General features: G+C 34.9%; 1 protein-coding gene across 3 annotated transcripts in view; it reads left to right on the forward strand.

The window, feature by feature from the left end:
• Positions 1-19,802, forward strand: part of LOC128988441 (phospholipid-transporting ATPase VD) — a 55,948-nt gene that overhangs the window by 16,801 nt on the left and 19,345 nt on the right. For all 3 annotated transcript variants that reach the window (XM_054409723.1, XM_054409724.1, XM_054409722.1), the window contains exons 5-13: positions 3,627-3,819; positions 4,344-4,597; positions 5,335-5,484; positions 6,409-6,522; positions 9,195-9,332; positions 10,632-10,814; positions 11,367-11,568; positions 12,180-12,338; positions 19,157-19,312. In XM_054409723.1, the coding sequence (XP_054265698.1) occupies positions 3,627-3,819; positions 4,344-4,597; positions 5,335-5,484; positions 6,409-6,522; positions 9,195-9,332; positions 10,632-10,814; positions 11,367-11,568; positions 12,180-12,338; positions 19,157-19,312 (1,549 nt within the window). The remainder of the gene's footprint in view (positions 1-3,626; positions 3,820-4,343; positions 4,598-5,334; positions 5,485-6,408; positions 6,523-9,194; positions 9,333-10,631; positions 10,815-11,366; positions 11,569-12,179; positions 12,339-19,156; positions 19,313-19,802) is intronic.

Consider the following 19,802-nt stretch of genomic DNA (forward strand, 5'->3'; position numbering starts at 1 on the left):
GCTTAGAACTACTAAGTTTGGAATTACCAATGTTCAATGTTGTAATGCAGTGGACAACTAGGTCGGATCGATTACAACTAAACATGTTAATCCGTTAATAATTTTTTTCCCCATGAACTACCAAGTCATGTGCGAGGTAAAGGTCCTGCCTACAACATTAACCTAAAATAAATATTGAAGTCATAAATATCAGAGGCTGAATAGTGAAGTGGGTGATTGTCTTTTCCTCCTCTGTCCATCCATTGGTTGAAAAAGTGTTGTTCAGTAATATTGGGTTCCCTTGTGACAAATAACAATAGTATTAATCACTCCTCCTATTTATATAAGTGTTACATAAATTATATGAAAAGTAGACCCCAATTGTAAAAAAATTACGCACAAAACAATGTCAACAAAAACATTACTTTTAACTAGGAATAAAAATTACGAAAACCACCAACACACTAATTATAAATTGTAAATTAATTTACTTATATTACTGAAAAGCATTATGTTGTTGGAGGGTGACTTGTTAACGAGTTAAACAAAATTATTTGAGTGAAATTATTATAATTGAGAAGAATGAACTTCAGTTAAATTCATAAATCGACTTCTGAAATAGGGTTGTCTTGAATATTTGCAAGCAGAAATAAAAGATGTTATCATTGTTCGTAAGACCTAAATCTTTATCTCAATGTAGGCTATATTATTACAGATTAAATTTTATACTACTGTACTTTAAATAAATTTATTAACAACTCATCTATACACTATAACATAATATTTACTCAGTCTTTGAATCATACCAAATCATTATCGTCAACAGTTTTTACCATTATTGATGAAATGAGGGAATAAAATACTTTATTAATAACTAGCTGTACCCGCGGGCTTTGCCCCGTTTACAATTCATATGTGAGCTCGTTCGCATGGCTCAATCACGTCCTGGTTGAAGTTCGTTCGCTACGCTCACTCACCTTTAGGTTGGAGCTCGTTCGCTGCGCTCACACGTCCTGGTTGAAGTTCGTTCGCTACGCTCACTCACCTTTACGGTAGGAGCTCGTTCGCTGCGCTCACTTGCCTTCAGGTTAGCTCGTTCGCTACGCTAACTCGCCTCCGGGTTGAAGTTCGTTCGCTACGCTCACTCACTTTTGGTTTCAAATTAGCTGTTGTGAAATATTAAAAAAAATAATAGTGCTGCACTCTGTTGGTAATCCTTGTAACTTTAATGCTATTTAACATCATAGAACAGAACCAACTTGTTTAATTGAAACAGCTGTTAAGATTCATTAATTCGATTTAAATATGAGTACTCTTTAGGTTAACATGGGAAACTCCAGAGCCACTGGGGCGGAGCCCGAGAGTCCGATCAGAATAAAAACCACTTAGTTTTCCTATTTAATGCCTAAAGAATCAGTTTACCAAATTTCAGCCTTCTAGGTAAGTGGGAAGTGGGAGAATTAGTGATGAGTGAGTGAGTGAGTGAGTGAGTCAGTGAGGGCTTTGCCTTTTATATATATAGATTGATGTAAAAAGGAAAGATATTAAAACATTAACACTTCAAACTGTGAACATATTAGGACAACATAATAATAATCACAAGCAGCTGATATTAAAAGACACATTAAAAAGATATTTGATTATATAGCATCAAACAAAGCAATACTATATAAAATCTTCAACATTTCCCCTTAATCAAACATCTTTTTTTTTTATTATTTAATCTGAGTCTTTAAGTCCCATGTCCGTCAATTATTAAGGCCATTTTCATAGAAAACTTCCAATTGTTATAATTTAAAACACCCTCTAGACGTTCAACATTACTATTTCCTCCCATTATAATATTTGTCATACTAGACAATCCTGTATTACTTGAGGTAGGTGTAATAGTATGAGTTGTATTAGTGTTTTCTTGTGTAGTTTCCATTTTAGGTCAAACAACATAAAAATTCAGTTCAAGAAATTAGGTAACAAAATATTGTTCATAAGCCTAGAAATCTTACCAAACACAATCAGTCCAGAATTCTTCATTTTAACCCTTTCAGTGCTATGAAACGATATATCGTTGTTTTAAAAAATCTCTAAGGGATATAGAGAGGAAGGTTATTTTAACAAAAAATAGCAAAACGGCCATTGATGACCTGCATGTTCATAGGATACACTATCAACCACTTAGCTAAAAGATTCGCCCAATCCGATGATTTTGAGGTGTATGTCTAAACCAAGGATTATGAACACCTCACTATGCCCCAGTGGTTGTAGTATATCGCTACAAACACACAGGTCACCAATTATTTGCCACACAGGACGGGATTCGAACCCGAGCAGACGAATGACACTGGCCAAGTGACACACGCCCTAGCCTTCTCGGCTATCTGTGCTTGAAGACTGGGGAGTCAAAACCCGGTATTTAAGCTGTCGCCGACGATTGCGAACAGATGGCGCTGTAGATGGTTGTTCAATGTGTTACTAGGTAGCAGCACCAGCTAGTCACGGACTATTTAGATGCAATCTTTTAGTTTAAACACAACAGTGATCATAAATGTGTTCCTGAGACTTTGCTGCAAAACATTAGTTTCCCTAAAATGGCTATATTACGATAACCTCGTCCAACTAAATCAAGGTTAAATTCAATATTACATTGTAAACTATATGTCGTTTGATTTTATGAGATTTTGGTTTCAAATAATGCTATCAGAACATAAAAATGTATAGGAAAACCAGGAAAATTACAACAAAAACTAAGTTTTATTTAATGTTTACTACAAATAGGGGGATTTATCTTTCTTATATATTTTCTTATTGTGTTATTATTCAAAATTAGCCTAATTAATAAAATAGTGACAACATGACAGTTAAAATTCAACAACAGGTAATGGAATTAAAAGGCAAACAAAAAAGTCTTACAAAATATGAATTATTGGCCTAGCACTGAAAGGGTTAATGTAGTTTTATACATATTCAAAATGAATTATATCAAAAACGTCTTCTGGGCCCATAACCTGATGAAATGAGGGAATAAAATACTTTATTAATAATTGATGTAAAAGGAAAGATATTAAAACATTAACACTTCAAACTGTGAACATATTAGGACAACATAATAATAATCACAAGCAGCTGATATTAAAAGACACATTAAAAAGATATTTGATTATATAGCATTAAGCAAAGCAATACTATATAAAATCCTCAACAATTATCAATTGAGATGGAGACGCCACCTAGGTGCGTATTTTAACCCGAATATGAGTGTAGGGGACGAGTGTAGAATGATGTGAGATGATCTGTGTAGCTTTGTTACTACTGATCAGCTGTTTCATCAGTTTTGTCAAAGCCATTGAAATAAAATATCTCATTTGATTATTTTAACCACTAAAACTAATAGCAACAGTGGAAAAGTTATAGAGTACATTATTTTGTAAATTTTATTTTAGTAACAACCAAAAGTAAAATATTATACCCCTACTCTCAAAAATACACTTGGTGATAACTCACAAATTTTGAAATGTAATTAATTTTTCTTATAAATAACAGATAATCTGTGCACATTACGGATGATTCTACAGTATAGTAAAAGATTTTCAAGCAAATACTAAAGACATCATGTAAAATTAAATTTTGTAGTAACTTACACTTTGTTGCAGCAAGAGGTGTTTTCTCCGCAGCTGTTTCGCAGTGTTGTTGAGGTTGACGCCCCCACCACCAAGATCTACCGTTTCCACGGTGCTATTGTTCACCCGTCGGGAGAGCGAGTACCTGTTGGCACGGACAACCTTGTGTTGCGTGAATGTATCCTCAAAAACACTGACTTTGTAGAGGGCATCGTCGTCTATGCAGGTAACTTTTCATATCAGTAAGAGTAAAACAATTAACTACACTGAAATAACTTGTTGATTGCTTGCGACTTGTCCACATTTTCCCCCACATATCTGAGTAGGCCTTCTCTTAAATGTTGTAGTTAATGTATATCTGTTCTTTGTTTGGTCTTTAGTGTTAGTGATTGTGGGCTAATGTGATTAAAAAACGATTACATTGTTTATATCATGATTAGTAAAAGAAAAGTTGTGAAAAAATAGAAATTGTAATCTGTACTAATATTAATTCGTTGTAGGTATTGTCTCCTACAGAGAGAGTTGCACTGATTTTAAATATCAGTATGGAAAACGGAGGGGTGTCAAAGTATAAGTATGCTTTGGGCTTTGTGTACCACTTAACAGTATTGTTAGTGAGGCAGAGTGTTAGGTAGTAGATTTGAACATGTTGTGATTTGGGTGTAAATTATGTTTCTGGGGTACAAAGGGTTAATTTGATTTTATAGCTATCTTTATTGGGAATAATGAGTTACAATATATCTTTTGTAGGTCATGAGACAAAGGCGATGCTGAACAACAACGGGCCGAGGTACAAACGGTCCTCGCTGGAGCGGCAGATGAACGGAGACATCATGTGGTGTGTGGTGATACTGGTGGTGTTCTGTCTTATTGGTGCCCTGGGCAGTCGCTCGTGGCTCAAGACATTCACCCTGCCATTCGACGACGTTCCCTTTCTGCTGACCAGCGGCTCGGCCAACGTCGAAGGAATGCTGACGTTCTGGACGTTTATTATCATCTTGCAGGTGATATTTTAGCTGTCACACCTTTACTTGATTTTTAAATAGGGACTGCAGAATTTTGAAGAAATTGTTCAATTTTCTTTTAGATACTGCAGAAGTAAATAGGAAACAACAAATCAACCTCGAAAGAAACATATCCTAATTGTCTCCACCTGATCCACAGGGATGGCAAATCTAGGAGGAGGGGATCTAAAGAAAACTCTCTCTTCCTTAGTTGAAAATGCTGTCAGTGACAGTTAAATATTCTAATATTGTGTATATAGAGTAAAGTGTTGTTTATCCTGTATCAGCTTGGACTTTTTTCCATTGTGGTAAGCCTGCTGCTGACTCCATTCTGTATTTTCTCTGTATAAATCATGAATAATAGATTTATGATTCAGATTCTGCTATCCTCACAAAGAAAATCCTTAAAACCTAGGCCCTTGTTACATCCTTAAATCTATTAAGAAGTATGTTTAATATTGTGTTTTTTTCCTCTTGAATTTTTTTTAACGGACTAGAAAAGGCTCTTAAGAACAAACCATACTCTTACTCTTAATCTCAAAACCACACATGTTTAAGTAGGTGATTCAAAATCAAAATACAAAGTTCCTCTATCTCTCAGATCTTCAGTTGATGATATTCCGTCCAAACCTGCTCTCACTTAGTTCCCCATTTTTGCTAGGCTCAGTCTCCTTCTTTCTCATTGTTTTTATTACTTGTTTTAGACTGTTATCACAACTAGTCATTAATCTCTCCAGGTGATGATTCCGTTATCCCTGTACGTGACGGTGGAATGTACTAAGATGCTGCAGGTGTACCACATCAACAACAATGTAGAACTGTACGATCCCTTGACAGACAAGCGACTCGAGTGTCGAGCCCTCAACATCACAGAGGAGCTGGGCCAGGTCAGTCTATCAGATTGGTTCAACATTTAATTTTCCTATAGGGGCATATTTTTAAAAACTTCCCTGTGACTTACTATCTTTGACTTTTAAAAGACTGTAACATTGCTAAACCAGTATTTAAATTCCTAATTCCTATTTGTATCTATGTCCTTTATAGATTACCAAACCGTCCACTTGATTAATATGAAACTTTTGGAATTTGTTACACCTTGGGACTTGTTAAAACCCTGTTGATACTAAAATGTTTTATATTGTTTATATTAATTGAGACCATTTAATTTTTAATTTAATTTAGATATTTAATATTTAATAATTTAATATTTAGTTTAATTGAGACTATGTTAAATAGTCGTAAGCTTAGTTTTATCCTCTGTTATAATTACTGTTGAATTTTCCCTGTGCTATATTAAAGTGTTGAATTTTATTATTATTTATAAACATAGTCTATTTTTAATTATAATCTGTGTAAATTTAATGCGCGGTTGAAGGATGAATTTGTTTTCCCTTGGTATAAGAGACAACTTGTATAAAAACAATTGTATTCATGACAAAGCACCTGTACATACATCCTGTAATATTTTTTGACGCTTTGTACCAATAAATATAATTCATTCATTCATACACACATGTCCGGGGAAGGTTTCTGTCTTATTCTTGATCTTAAAATATCCTATGCACTCTGTCTCCCCTGGTAGACATATTGGTTGGCAGACTAAAACCATTGTTTCTTTACTATTTCTTAATCAGCACCAGAAGTGAAAGTTTAAAAATTTCAGGTTATGGTCGTGATAATAGCTTTAAATATAAAAAAGTTAGTTTACATAAATCTGTTTTCCTATCAAATCTAAAATTTATTCTCAAATCTTGTTCGTTGTGTGTTCATAGTTGGAAAAAGCTAGTTTTAAATGCTTATTGGTGTTCCAGATACAGTACATATTCTCAGACAAGACTGGAACCCTGACTGAGAACAAGATGTTGTTCAGGAGATGCACAGTGGCCGGCGTCGACTACAACCACCCCCCTGTTGACCACATTCCAGTAAGCACCTGTCTAACTCAATAAATTGTTCAACTATACTATTATACTACTATATTGAGTGGGGAAAAATTACAAAAGTTACTTCCTTCATAGAAAGGTTATGCTTTTAGGAAAAAGCATTTAGCTTGGATTAAAATATAAATATATAGGATGGAGAGGACACAGCTAACTCACCTGATGAAAGGTTGCAGACGAGTCAAAGAACACATAAAACACACACATAATAATACTTGAGATTTCGCCTCTTTCAGAGGCTTCTTCAGAAGTAGGCCTAGATGGCAGTTACAAGAACAATAAGTGAACTTGGACCTTAAAATAATGAAGTATTCATAGGTACACTTGGGGATGGGTCGAAATGTAAGCCCTGGAAACTAGAATTAGTATTTGAGGGGGTTGTTCTTGTAACTGCCATCTAGGCCTACTTCTGAAGAAGCCTCTGAAAGAGGCGAAATCTCAAGTATTATTAAATGTGTGTGTTTTATGTGTTCTTTGACTCGTCTGCAACCTTTCATCAGGTGAGTTAGCTATGTCCTCTCCATCCTATATATTCCTTCATAGAAAAAAATGGTTGGTACTTTTGGTTCTGAACAAGACAAGACTTTTATTTCCATCCTAAATTTTTGGGTTGGAATTTTTCTTCCTGTGTAAGAAGGAGTACTTTAGTTTGTTTTAAAAAAATCCTTGAGTAAACTCCTGCAAATCACAATAATGACAAACAAACTCAGTTTTTATTGCTATGTCATGTAAAAACCAACAAAGAGTAAAAATACATTGATAACCAGACTCTTCTCACAAACAGGAATGGGCCCACTATTACAGAATTCTAAAGAACTATGTAAAGCTTTAAGGCAAGTCTCCAATGGTTACCAATAGAAAAAAAGTAGTACCTTTAGTAATCATAAACTTTGAAGTGTGTATTTAACACAATGTCATCATGACTATACACTGTTATCTTATTTCCCGCAATTGTGGAGACATTATCATGGCTTCCTACAAAAGTGGCAAAATAATTCTCATCTGCTACGTCTGCGTAAACATTTTAATAGTTCCTCCAATAGCGAAGAAATTGTGGACAGTGGACATCTCCCTTGATGGCGAAGACATCATCATCAGTGACAAAATAGTGAACATCTCCCGTATGGTGGAGACATAATTATTGACACTTATGATCCTGGCTAGATTGTGGATCACGTCATCGTCACTTGGAAACTTGGCAGAATTGCTGACGGTTGGAACAAATCCTGAAACCTGAAACCTAAGCATAAACCTTCCCCCAAAATCGGGACTATGTATTATTCCCAAAGTCTTAGGACCTGTCCATAAAGTAAAGAAGAGAAAAGTTTGTAACTACCACACAAGATAATACTTTTTGTGACACAGTTATAGTACATTTCCAAATATATACAATTTAACAAAGTTAACAAAAATTTTTTTTTTTTAAAGCGACCAACTGGCAATATTAATCGTGATTTTTTATAATTTGTAATTTGATGAAAATATCTAAACAACAAAAATTGTTTAAAAAAATCATGTTTTGACAAACAAGATTTTATAACCGTTTTCTTTACAAACACTTAGTTTTCATCATCTTAGTGACAAGAACGTTAGAGAGAGAGAGTGTGAAATTCTTCACTTTACAATCATGATGATTGAATTTGGTGTCATTTAAGATAGGTCACATTTAGTCTTGCTTTACAAAACGCTATCCTCCCAGTCCTTGAAATCATCGTTGGAATAAAAAGGGCGTGAGAGCAACCAGTGTTTAGACTCTTCTTGCTTGATTTGGTCTTCGGAACAGTCTTGCTCCGGCGTAGATGGGCTGTTGAAACCTTGTAGTATGGTGAGTTGGTAGGTTGAAGTCTAAGGTTAAATGTAACAATGTGTTGATATTGCACTCCTATAGTTTGTTTTAACCACTGAGCTATAATAATAACTGGAGTAACCACTCTGTGTTTTAAAAACGTACCACTGTTTTTGCTGGTTTTGTTTCAGAGTTTCGTTTTGTTAGGTTGGCCGCGTGATCGGGTTGGTGGGACTTGTCAAATTAGAGGCAAAATCAAGATGGCGTCATCCTGTTTTGTTGATGATAGTAAACAAAAATCTGCCGACTCAACATTATGATTGCAATATAAGTTTTTTTTTTTTTTATTTTACGAGCAAGAGCAACCCATTTTAACAAGATCATAAAACGATGGTTGTTATTTAATCAAATGCCATAGGGCTATTGGCCTAAACCAATATCTCCAAACCAGGAAACTTGACTAGCCTATTTTCACCACATAGCTTGAAAAAAAGGTAAATAGGTTGGTATTTATTTACTTTCAAACAAAAACAATTTATAATGTTTCAAAATAACTTTAAATACAGAGGTTTTAACGTGCAATAACTTAAATAGGTTTTTGATACAAGTCCTTGAAATAACGAATAACATAACCCCAAATAAATAGTATGGTTAGGTTAGAATGAATTGGAATTATTTGACAGCATCCCACCAACCGATCACACGGCCAACCTAACAACACGAAACACCAAAAACAAACCAGCCAAAACAGTGGCACGTTTTTCTCTAACGTTTAGCCATAGAGTAGTGACTCCAGTTTATAATCTATATCTCAATGGTTTTAACTTACTACAACGATTGTTCAGAAGCTACATGAAGTGATATTGTCCAGGTGAGCAAGCCACAGCCGTTGTGTATCAACAGTAAGCTGTCTGCAGATCTGTGTACGTTACCTCAAGTACAAGAGTTCATGATAGTGATGGCTCTGTGTAACACTGTCGTCATTGCCAGGCATCCTCATGTAGATATTGTAAGTATTGTGAGATTGCTGCGTAAAATCCCACTCGTAACGTTATGAACAGTTGTACTAGATGTTACCAGTTTGATCCTAAGTGAAGCCTTAAATAGTGACTATTCATTTCTTAAAATCAAATTAGGTTTAATATCATTTTACTCACACTATTTTAGTAAAACGTTAGCTATGATGCACAATACAGGTAAGTTTTGAAACAAAAAATCTAACTTACATTACACAAATTTTTGTTTTTTAGCTTTTAGCATTCTTTTGCAGTGAACACCAAATGCATTAGGAAATTTTTCTAAACCAACAACAAACAAAACAAACATTTGTAGATCAGATGTGCCAGATTGATTTAAGTTTTTTTTTATGGGATTTAAAAATAATGTCATTGAATTATTTAGGAATTGACAAATCTCAAATTTTCGAGATTAAACAAATCTTGTTAGTTTTTTGTAACATTTAATTTGCTCTGAGACTTTTTCGAAACAACATTATTAAACAAAAAAATTAAAGCGCCTTTGAAAAACCAACTCAACATCAATGCGCTCCTGTATTGCGGGTATTGCAGATACTTTTTGGAGGCGTTTTTTACTGTTTACATCGAAAAAATCTGTAAAATCGGTTTATCTGATAATTTGTTTATGTGTATACCGGATCTAATAGGTTTTACAGTATGATATCAATATCACTGAGAAAAAGTAATACCGTACAAGCTACTACAATTTTCTTTCGTCTCTTATAGACTGTTTTTGTTGTGATACAGTTAGTTGTGAAGTGCATGTTACAGTTTTACATTGAAGATGTCTCATTCTATTTTTATTTTGTTTTAATTAAGATCTACATAACTGTTTAAGTTCCTGTAAGCTTTTGTTATTTTGTACACTCTTTTTGTATCAACCTTTGTAATAAGTAATTAGCTATTGTACTTAAGTTGTTGTTTTAGTAGTGCTTTATTGTTATTTATTAACCATTGTGAATCTACGCATTAAATAATGGAAAGTCCTTAAATGCTTCCCTGGATCTTACCTTAGTCATAACAAACAATCGGTGAGTCGGTGGCTCAGTTGGTAGTGTCACAGACTTCAGGCTCAAGGCAGTGATGTCGTATATTGGGATCCTGGTTACTGCCGCAAACATTTTATCAGTACAGTTCACCTATGTACTGTACCGGCACATCCCTTGCTTTGCTGGATACTTTCCACGCACAGATCTGTAGTCTATGTGGACGGGCTAATGCAAGGTTAAAAAAACCGCCAACCTCTTGTATCTTTTTCTACTGTATAATAATGAATGTTTTTGTGGGTACAGATGAACGCAAGTGGAGTGATAGATAGTCACGGGGATGACGATACCAATAGAGGTGACTTCCTCAAGACACAAGCTAGTTACCCCGGGGCACCGTCCGCCTCTAGGTACAGGAGACTGGCGGAGTCTCGGTCCATCACCCCCTCGCCTACACCACTACTGGGTGACACAGAACAAGCGTTCAAGGTACATTAATCAACTGATCAAAATATGAAAAATTTGTGTCACAGCTAAAATCTTAGTAAAAAATTCAACCTCTAATAATTTTCAATTATGGGATCGGGACTATGACGGTTCAATAGATAGACGGATAACTGAAAATTTATCATAAATGACTAGAGCTTTAATAATTACAATGATTATTGAAATTTAATTAATAACACGGTGTACTCATAAATTACACAAAGTGTCGTTTTATTTAGAGTACACGCTCATCTATATATTATAGTGCATATAAAAACTACGGCACCGTAAGACCTTATATCAACACATTCCCAATCACATATTTAAGCTGCAGCCAGTTTTGTAGTTGAATTGAGTCACTATCAGATTGTACTGATTTAAATTACTTTGCAATAAGTTTTCAACTAAAGGAACTTATTGTAAGCGTGTATTTTATGTCACATAAACTTTAAGTAACAAAAACATTGGCTATCTAGCTTGCCCATATTGATGGAATGTCTACTTTTGTTTTTAAAAGTCAATGAAATGATCAGTATTTCACTTGTTTATTCCAAGGTACGGGAGATGGCAGATGGCAGTATGGAGGTTAGGAGTACCCTGGTCAGGATACCGAGCGGGGAATGTCTTGCGTCTCCTCTCCCTCTCGCCCCTCTCCCCGCCAACCCTGTTAAACAGTCTCCTCTGCGACCCAGACTGCTCAACGTGCCTTCCATCCTGTCTGGTGTTGTCAGCAGGAAACTTAGCTCCAGTAAAAACGGTGTGAATTATTTTTAACCTACTTTTTATTGCTTAAATAAAATACTCCATATTCATTCAGTAGACTACATTATTCATAAATTGTGCCAAGAATACAGTTAGTATGGATTTTTTTTAACTAACGTTTATCCAAAGTTAAAAAGTAAAAAATTAAATCTACAAACAATCTGTATTTTCAGTTAGGCCATGAAATTTCTATAATGGAGAAGGAGATATCAATAATGGATATTTCTTTGTGTTTTATTTGTTAATTGTTTTTATGTTCTTCCGCAAACTAAATGAAAACTTTTTCTGTTAAAACTATTTTTATTTGTATTTGTGAAGTTTCAAAACTGACCTGTTGCTTAAGGATTTAATTTTGTAACCAGTAATATACCTTTATTTACAGGTCAAAAAAGTTGTGATACCTAATTGTAGGAAAAACATTCAGTTTACTGATTTTTTATTAAATTATTTTCTTTTTTGTATCGCAGGATTGTTTCTTGGGTTTTTAAGTTCAAGTTGTTCCATCATTAGAATATTTTTTCAAATTGTTAATATACATCATACTGGTAAAGTTATATGAATATGTAAATTGTGATAACTTTTGCAATATTTTGTTGTTTGTGGTAGGAGTTACAAATAGTTCGCCCCGCAGTACGCCTGGTGAAGCTAAGCCTATTTTCGAGGCGGAGAGTCCAGACGAACTGGCGCTGGTAGAGACTGCCTACTGCTACAACTGTAGACTCACCAAGCGGACACCCACCTCCGCGGCCGTCTCACTGCCTGGCGGTAATAAATACAATAGCATCAATAGTAACCAATTCTCCTTTCACTGATATATCTTCTCTTGTACCTTAGAAATATTCTTGACTCATTCATTTTATATCTTTTTTACACTTTGATATTTTCCAATTTGTTGAAAAGAACATTGGCCTTGTAGATCCATAATCCCATTTCAAAGCCAGACAAAAATTAATTGCAAAGTGTTTAAAAATTAATTGGGTATCTTCTTTTTTATTGTACTTGGTATTTATAAATAACATTAATTAAATTTATTCCTTTACTAGTGGAACCCCGTCGAAATCGACGGTTAATCTTGAGGTTTTATGTAAATTCAGCTAACTGCGATAGATAGAGTGAAGTCATTAAAATCTTATTTAAATGAAGGGAGGATAAGCATAATAATAAGTGTGACGATTGTGTTCCCTAAAAAACGTGATTGTTGAATTCGTTTAACACAATATTTCCTACCTTTTTATCGGCTTTAGGTTGCCCAAAAGGTTTTTTAGGAGTCTTTATAATTGTTCGTTCATGAGTTTGTTTTAAGTCAAAGCCTTCAAAAAAGCTTAATATGGGAGAATGAGTTCATATAATTAGTCTATCATGTTACGGAAAGAGTCAATATTTATACTAACAACTAATTCCATCTGCTTTAGAAAAATCATTCAGATTGTATCCAGATTTATAAGTAAATCTTCATCTTTGGTCATAAAAATACAGAATTTTATCACCATTTAAATAAGTTTTTTTTTTGTATTTGATAAAAATATCTGATTCTCCAGATAGCAGTAACATTCTTACTTCGATCTAAGCAATTTTAATTCCTTCTCTTGCCACATCGACCCATGTATTTAATCATCCTGTTCTTACTTGATAATTCATTAACTTATGGGGTAGTTTTGCCTGGCCATATCGACCACATAAAGCTGTGCATGTTTTTCGTGGATGGAATGAACCATAATTGCAGGAAATTTGATCACAAATCTTGAACATTTGCAGAACTAAATCCATAACCTAGTCCAGCCTTGATAACAAATCATGCAATTGCGATGAGATGTGATGACACTGTTGTGTTTCCGAATGTTTTGTATGTAGTGAGGTTTAGATGCATTGTTCGACCTAGCTACATGTGTACATCAAAGTAAAAACCCTGTAGGTCTACACTTTTTTTAAATACCTGAATTGACATTAGTTCACCTACTTCACCAAAACCATAGATGAAACATACTCCGTAGTTAGTCTATTCCAAAACTTGAACACAGCTCTCATCCTCAACGTAAGTTACTCATCTATGACACAATTTTCAACACGATTATCGAAAACTTTCATACCAATAAATGAATTTCTGGTGTTCTTTCTTGAATTTCAACCTTACAATATGTATAAGATAACCCAATAAGGAATAATAATATGTTCCTTTGAAAATGATATGTCACACTTATTTCATAATTTAAAATTTTCTAAGATCAATAAAGCATAGATTTTTGAACAAAACATTTAAAACTAATCATAAATTCATCATTTTGTAGAAACTATAAAAAACTTGTCATGCAGTGGAGAATCAATTTAAAATCATAAATAATAATGTAAACATTTAATTTTGACAGTTTCAGTAGACATTTGAATACAATTTTAATATTAACAGCTGGTTCATTAATAGCTGGTAGTGTAAAATTATCCATATGGTCATAATGTAAATACAATTGCTGAGTGAACTTTAAAGGCCTCTGGGGCAGAGCCCCAAGGAAATTTACCTCGTTTCTCTTTTGAGGGCTCACCTACAGACCAATACCTTTCTTTAGACACCCCTACCAAGTTTCTACACCCAGCCGTTCTCTCAAATTAGCTGTGACAAAAACCCCGTTTTCCTCCATAAGAATAACATGGGATGGGACTTTAAAGGCCACTGGGGCAGAGCCCCGAGGGAATTTACCACGTTTCTCTTTTGATGGCTCATCTACAGACCAAGACCTTTCTTTAGACCCCTACCGAGTTTCTACGACCAGCCGTTCTCTCAAAATAGCTATGACAAAGAAAAACAGTTTCAAATTAATATATAGATACTAGCTGACCCGGCGAACTTCGTATCGTCTAAGTTATAGGTTTCCCCTAAGACAGACCGATGGAAAGAATGTACCGTTACGTTTAATTTTCAAGATGATCTCGTTCGCATCGCTCAATCACGTCCTGGTTGAAGTTCGTTCGCTACGCTCACTCACCTTTGGGTTGGAGCTCGTTCGCTACGCTCACTCACCTTTAGGTTGGAGCTCGTTCGCTGCGCTCACTTGCCTTCAGGTTAGCTCGTTCGCTACGCTAACTCGCCTCCAGGTTGAAGTTCGTTCGCTACGCTCACTCACCTTTGGGTTGGAGCTCGTTCGCTGCGCTCACTTGCCTTCAGGTTAGCTCAGGGTTGCCACCAGCCATGAAAACCTTGAAAAGCGTGAATTATGCGTGAATTTAGGTGACCATGAAAAAGTGCGTGAATTATGCGTGAATTTCGCCATTGGACCATGAATTCTCAAAATCATTATTAATAATTCAGCCAAAACCCCTAAATGTGCTGAATCAAATACTCCGTATTAAAACCATTCTCGAAATGAACACCGAGATAAAACGTCAAAGTGGGAGTGTCAAGATAAAAAGTTTTGTTGCCATGCCACGAACAGGAACGATTGCGTAGTTTATTCAAGGTCAAATCCGATCGTAACCGACGTCAGCCGAGTAGTCTAGAGATGAGAATTATCGTTGTTTTCCGGCAACGGTTATAACGATAACGCAGCTGCCCAATAACGTGTTGCGGCGTTCAGTTATCGTTGTCGGTTGATCAGTTCAGTTTTCAGTTGTAGTCGGGAGTCGGGCGTGGCCCAGACAGGATGCGTTATTCTCACTGAGCTAAAATTATAACTGGAGGTAGCACTGCCATGGCAGAAGTCTGTCAAAAGCGTGTCGCTAATTTTGTTAGGTTGGTATAGCAGTGAGTTTTTTCATCCAATGACATGGCTTCTATAACTAGGTTTGTATGGCAGTGAGTTTTTTCATCCAATAACATGGCTTCTTTATAACTCACACCTCACGCAAACATGGCGGCTGGCGACACGCATCTTTGACATTCAGTGCTACCATTGACTAATGGTGCTACCTCCAGTTAGAATTATAGCTCAGTGGTTATTCTAGTTCGTTTCAGAAGTTATCGTTGCTCTGGTAGCGTTACGGCAACGGCACTAATGGCAATGCATGTTTTCGTTTTCGTTGTCCGCGCGGCTTTCCTGCAACATTGTGTAGATAGATACGTTATTATAATAACAGGGAGTTCTCCGCAACGTGTTGCCGCGATAACGTTGCCGTGGCCGCAACACTGTTATTCATCCTGTTATGTTATAACGCCCATCTCTACCGAGTACCGATCTACCGATAAAATCGATGCTTTCGGAGCCAAAACATCGATCACATCGATGTTTGTTCCGAGTTTCTCGTCTGTTCTCTGCACTGTAACAGCCAATTAACCTAAAACCAATACAATTCAGTTACGGAAAACATCAATACTGTATTTCATTACTTTTTTTGGCCTAAAAGACCGATGTAACAAACCAAATCATCGGTTCGGTAATCTACCATCGATGTAAACAAACAACTTCGAACATCGATAGAAAAGACATCGATGTTTCGAAAACATCGACAATCGGAATTGATGCTCGCTAGTCGCTCTCACTCATTCTCTACTCTCTACTCTAGTGTTCGTGTGGAAGGAAATACAGAATAACCATAACCTAAAAGTTTTAAACTGATCTGAAACTTGTCAAACGTTTGAAGTAGTGGTGGACACTGGACAGTAAGATCACTTTTTGCACTCGTGATTCCGTTTTGTGCTTCTTATAATTGATTACCCAACACTCAGTGGAACAAGTGTTCAGATTAAATATTTTTTATTACTGATATATCATACTTCCGATACTTTACAACGTTAAAATAAGAAGTACCTTGCCTTGCCATAAAGGTCAAAATGGCTTGCTCCGGCTGGAACTTAATCGTCTTCTGTGTTTGTTTGGTCAAATATGTCGTATTTCAAACTACTGTCAGTGTTGAGTAAATGTGTTTACAACGTGAGTTTAAGTTTATTTATTTAGGCCTAAGTTGCAAGAAGTCAATGTTGTGCTGAAAAATGGTGATTTCGTTCTGAGGCTGGTAAATGTAAATGTTTTGTTAGAAGCATAGGTGTTTTCAGTCAATACGAATCTAACTAATGAGATGTAAATTTAATTAAATAATTGTTTTAACTGTGATTTAAACCTGTGTAGGCAAATGATAATATATAAACTGATCCAATCGGAAGAAACATCCTTCTAAACTAAGTTTATTTTAACCTTTTCTGTAATGTAATTAATTATTTTTTTATTACTTAAAAGTTAGCCTATGTTTAAACTTACATTTAACTAATCCACTAATATTTAACTATTTAACTAAATATTTATTTACATAATATTACCTTTTTAGAGTGTTTTTATCAGTCAGTCGGTAACCTTTAATCTTCTCAATAAATAAAAGTTGGTTCAGGCATAACTTAGCCTAGATTCAGCTTTGGATTACAATGTAGGCTAGCCTACTGTGTTACAGTAGTAATAGATTGCATGTGCGTTTTAGTAGGCCTAGATATGGCCCATTACTAAGTTAACCGTTTCTTGATCATGTTCTTAACATTTGTTTTTATTATGCCTATTATCTTAATTACCGGTATGCGTTATGCCTATTATCTTAATTTGATGTTTAGACAGTAAAGTTCTAGGCCATTGCTGGATTAACTAAGTTAAACCTTTTATGTTTGGATGCAATGTTTTTTAGGTTAGGCCTATACCTAACTACCAATCCGACTTATTATTTATTTATTATTTCTTCTAACGTTTGAATTTATCATTAGGCCTAAGTTATGATGTTGTTAAATCAGATGTTTCAATTTTTTTTAAGAATTACATTGTATTATCACACACAAGATTTTTATTAAATATCCTTTTTCATCTGTGATTTTACTTTTTTTAGACTGGATAAATTTTATTAAATTCTTATTTTTCACTCTAAAATAATTGCATGAAATGTGTTTTATTTTATAGTAGCACACAAAACTATATATTGTCGATAAATTAATGTACAATTCTGAACTAGGCAATACTCTTTTATGGTGAAATTGTGCGAGCATATACCCCATGAATTTTTCAAAACTACCAATGAAAACCTTGAATTATGCATGAATTTTTTTATCTCACTTTGGTGGCAACCCTGTAGCTCGTTCGCTACGCTAACTCGCCTCCAGGTTGAAGTTCGTTCGCTACGCTCACTCACCTTTTGGTTGCAAATTAGCTGTTGTCATAAATGTAAAAGAAATAATAGTGCTGCACCCTGTTGGTAATCCTTGTAACTTTAATGCTATTGAACATCATAGAACAGAACCAACTTGTTTAATTGAAACAGCTGTTAAGATTCAATAATTCCATTTCTCATAAGGTTAACATGGGCAACTCCAGAGCCACTGGGGCGGAGCCCTTTTAAGAATTTCGAAACGGGAAATAGTTTACGTCCGATTCGCATACCTACAGAATTTACACACCAAATTTCATAACGATCGGTGAAGTCGTTCCGGAGGAGTTTGCAGACAAACACTGTGACACGAGAATTTTATATATTAGATTTTTTGTAACAGTTAATGTTAAACAGGTTTTGTTCCACTACAACTGAGTTGTTAAATTTCTTTGTTATTGAATGTTATTACACTAGTATGCTATCTTGAAAACAAAACTGGATAGCACTTTTTTCCCATGTAGGGAATAAGCTATTACCGTAGGTCTCATGGTAAGAACTAAACACAGGACTGATTTACTTTTTTGTTTTGAGGTTCCCATTGGCCAAAAACACCGTTCACATAATATATGTCTGTTAGCGTGGTATCTCAAGAAAAAAATTATAAAGTTTTTATGAAATTTGGTACAGAGGTACACACCTGCATTTATTTGAACGGAGTTTGTGCACGATCAAACTATGGGAACAGCGGTTTATGGGGGTTTTATGGGGTAAAAATGGGTTTTTCCCATTTTTGAACCTAAAAACGTAAAATTTTACAATTTCGTTTGAAACCATTTTGTAGAGCTTTAAAAAATAAATGATTTAGTATATTGAAATGTTGTTGTATGCCTAACGGTTATGAAAATAATAAAAAAAAATTGTAAATTTAAAATTCCAATGTTATTTTTATGGAGAATTAATAAATGATTGTAGTATGCTTGTTTATGGATATATTAAAACCAAATTTGGAAATTTTGTTTATTTAATACTAAGCTATCGACATTTCAATAAAAAAACCTCATTACCTTCCCTGTAGCAGCAAACCTAATTACTCATTAAAAATAATTAGATTTGAAAATTAAATAAATCTGCCAATTTTAAAGGAGTATTTTTGTAGAAATCCTGCCAGGTAAATGGAAATCGCTTAGTCTGCAGGTTTTGCTGCGGCAGGGGTATCTTCATTTTTATTCTACTTGGTATTTATTATCTACAAGTTGAATGTGCCAGTTATAATCGTTATTTCATTTATAAGTATTATGATTCTTGTCCAGAATAGGTTTTATTTGATTTTTGATTAGAAAAGCAGGCTTACCAAGTGGAAGTGGGTGATTGCAATATTCTCTTCTTTGTGATCAGTAAGGTAGTCAGCGACCATGAAATATTTCAATTGTGTACGAATATGTTTCCTATTGAAGAGACTCGCCCAATGTACAGGTAAGCCTGCTATGTATATGATAGGATTTTAAAGTGATTTAGGTTAATGAATCAATGTATTACAGGACAAGGTGTGATGGAGTATGATGTGCTGAAGATACTACCGTTTGACTCGGCTCGCAAGTGCATGTCTGTGGTTGTACGACAGCCAGTCACTGGAGACATCGTACTGTACTGCAAGGGAGCTGACAGTGCGATATTTGCCAGACTAGCACCAATGGGTGAGCAGACCGCAACTATTTTATCTAAAAACCTCATTTATACAAATTGTTAAGGATTTACTTTAAAGTCATTGAAGTAACTGAAAATGAACTCTAACTGCATTTCAAAGGCACTGTAAATCACTGAATTTTATAAGTCCACGAAATAAAATAATAAACAAAAAAATATTCATTCTACTCTTTTACTCCCCAAAATTAGAAGCAGTAAAAGAAGTTCAGATTTGAAGGTGAACAGAACTTTAACTCTTGTAGGCTTTTGTAGCTAGGTAATCCACTAGATAGAGCCATCAAAAGGCAATAATCAACTATGTTGTTTATGGTCTTACACTTAGCACCACAATTACCCTTTTAAACCCATCACACTGTGAATTATTGATCAGCAACGCAAAGGTTAATTTTACTTTGAAATTTGGATTATAATTTATTAAGCAGTTTTCTTTTGTGGGTGATTCTAGCCTCCCTTGCTACTGAGTCATCCTGTGCAAAATGT

This window comes from Macrosteles quadrilineatus, unplaced genomic scaffold, assembly GCF_028750875.1.
Source record: "Macrosteles quadrilineatus isolate MER2022 unplaced genomic scaffold, UCM_ALF_1.0 Scaffold_3__2_contigs__length_128488019, whole genome shotgun sequence".
In the NCBI taxonomy this organism is placed as follows: domain Eukaryota; kingdom Metazoa; phylum Arthropoda; class Insecta; order Hemiptera; family Cicadellidae; genus Macrosteles; species Macrosteles quadrilineatus.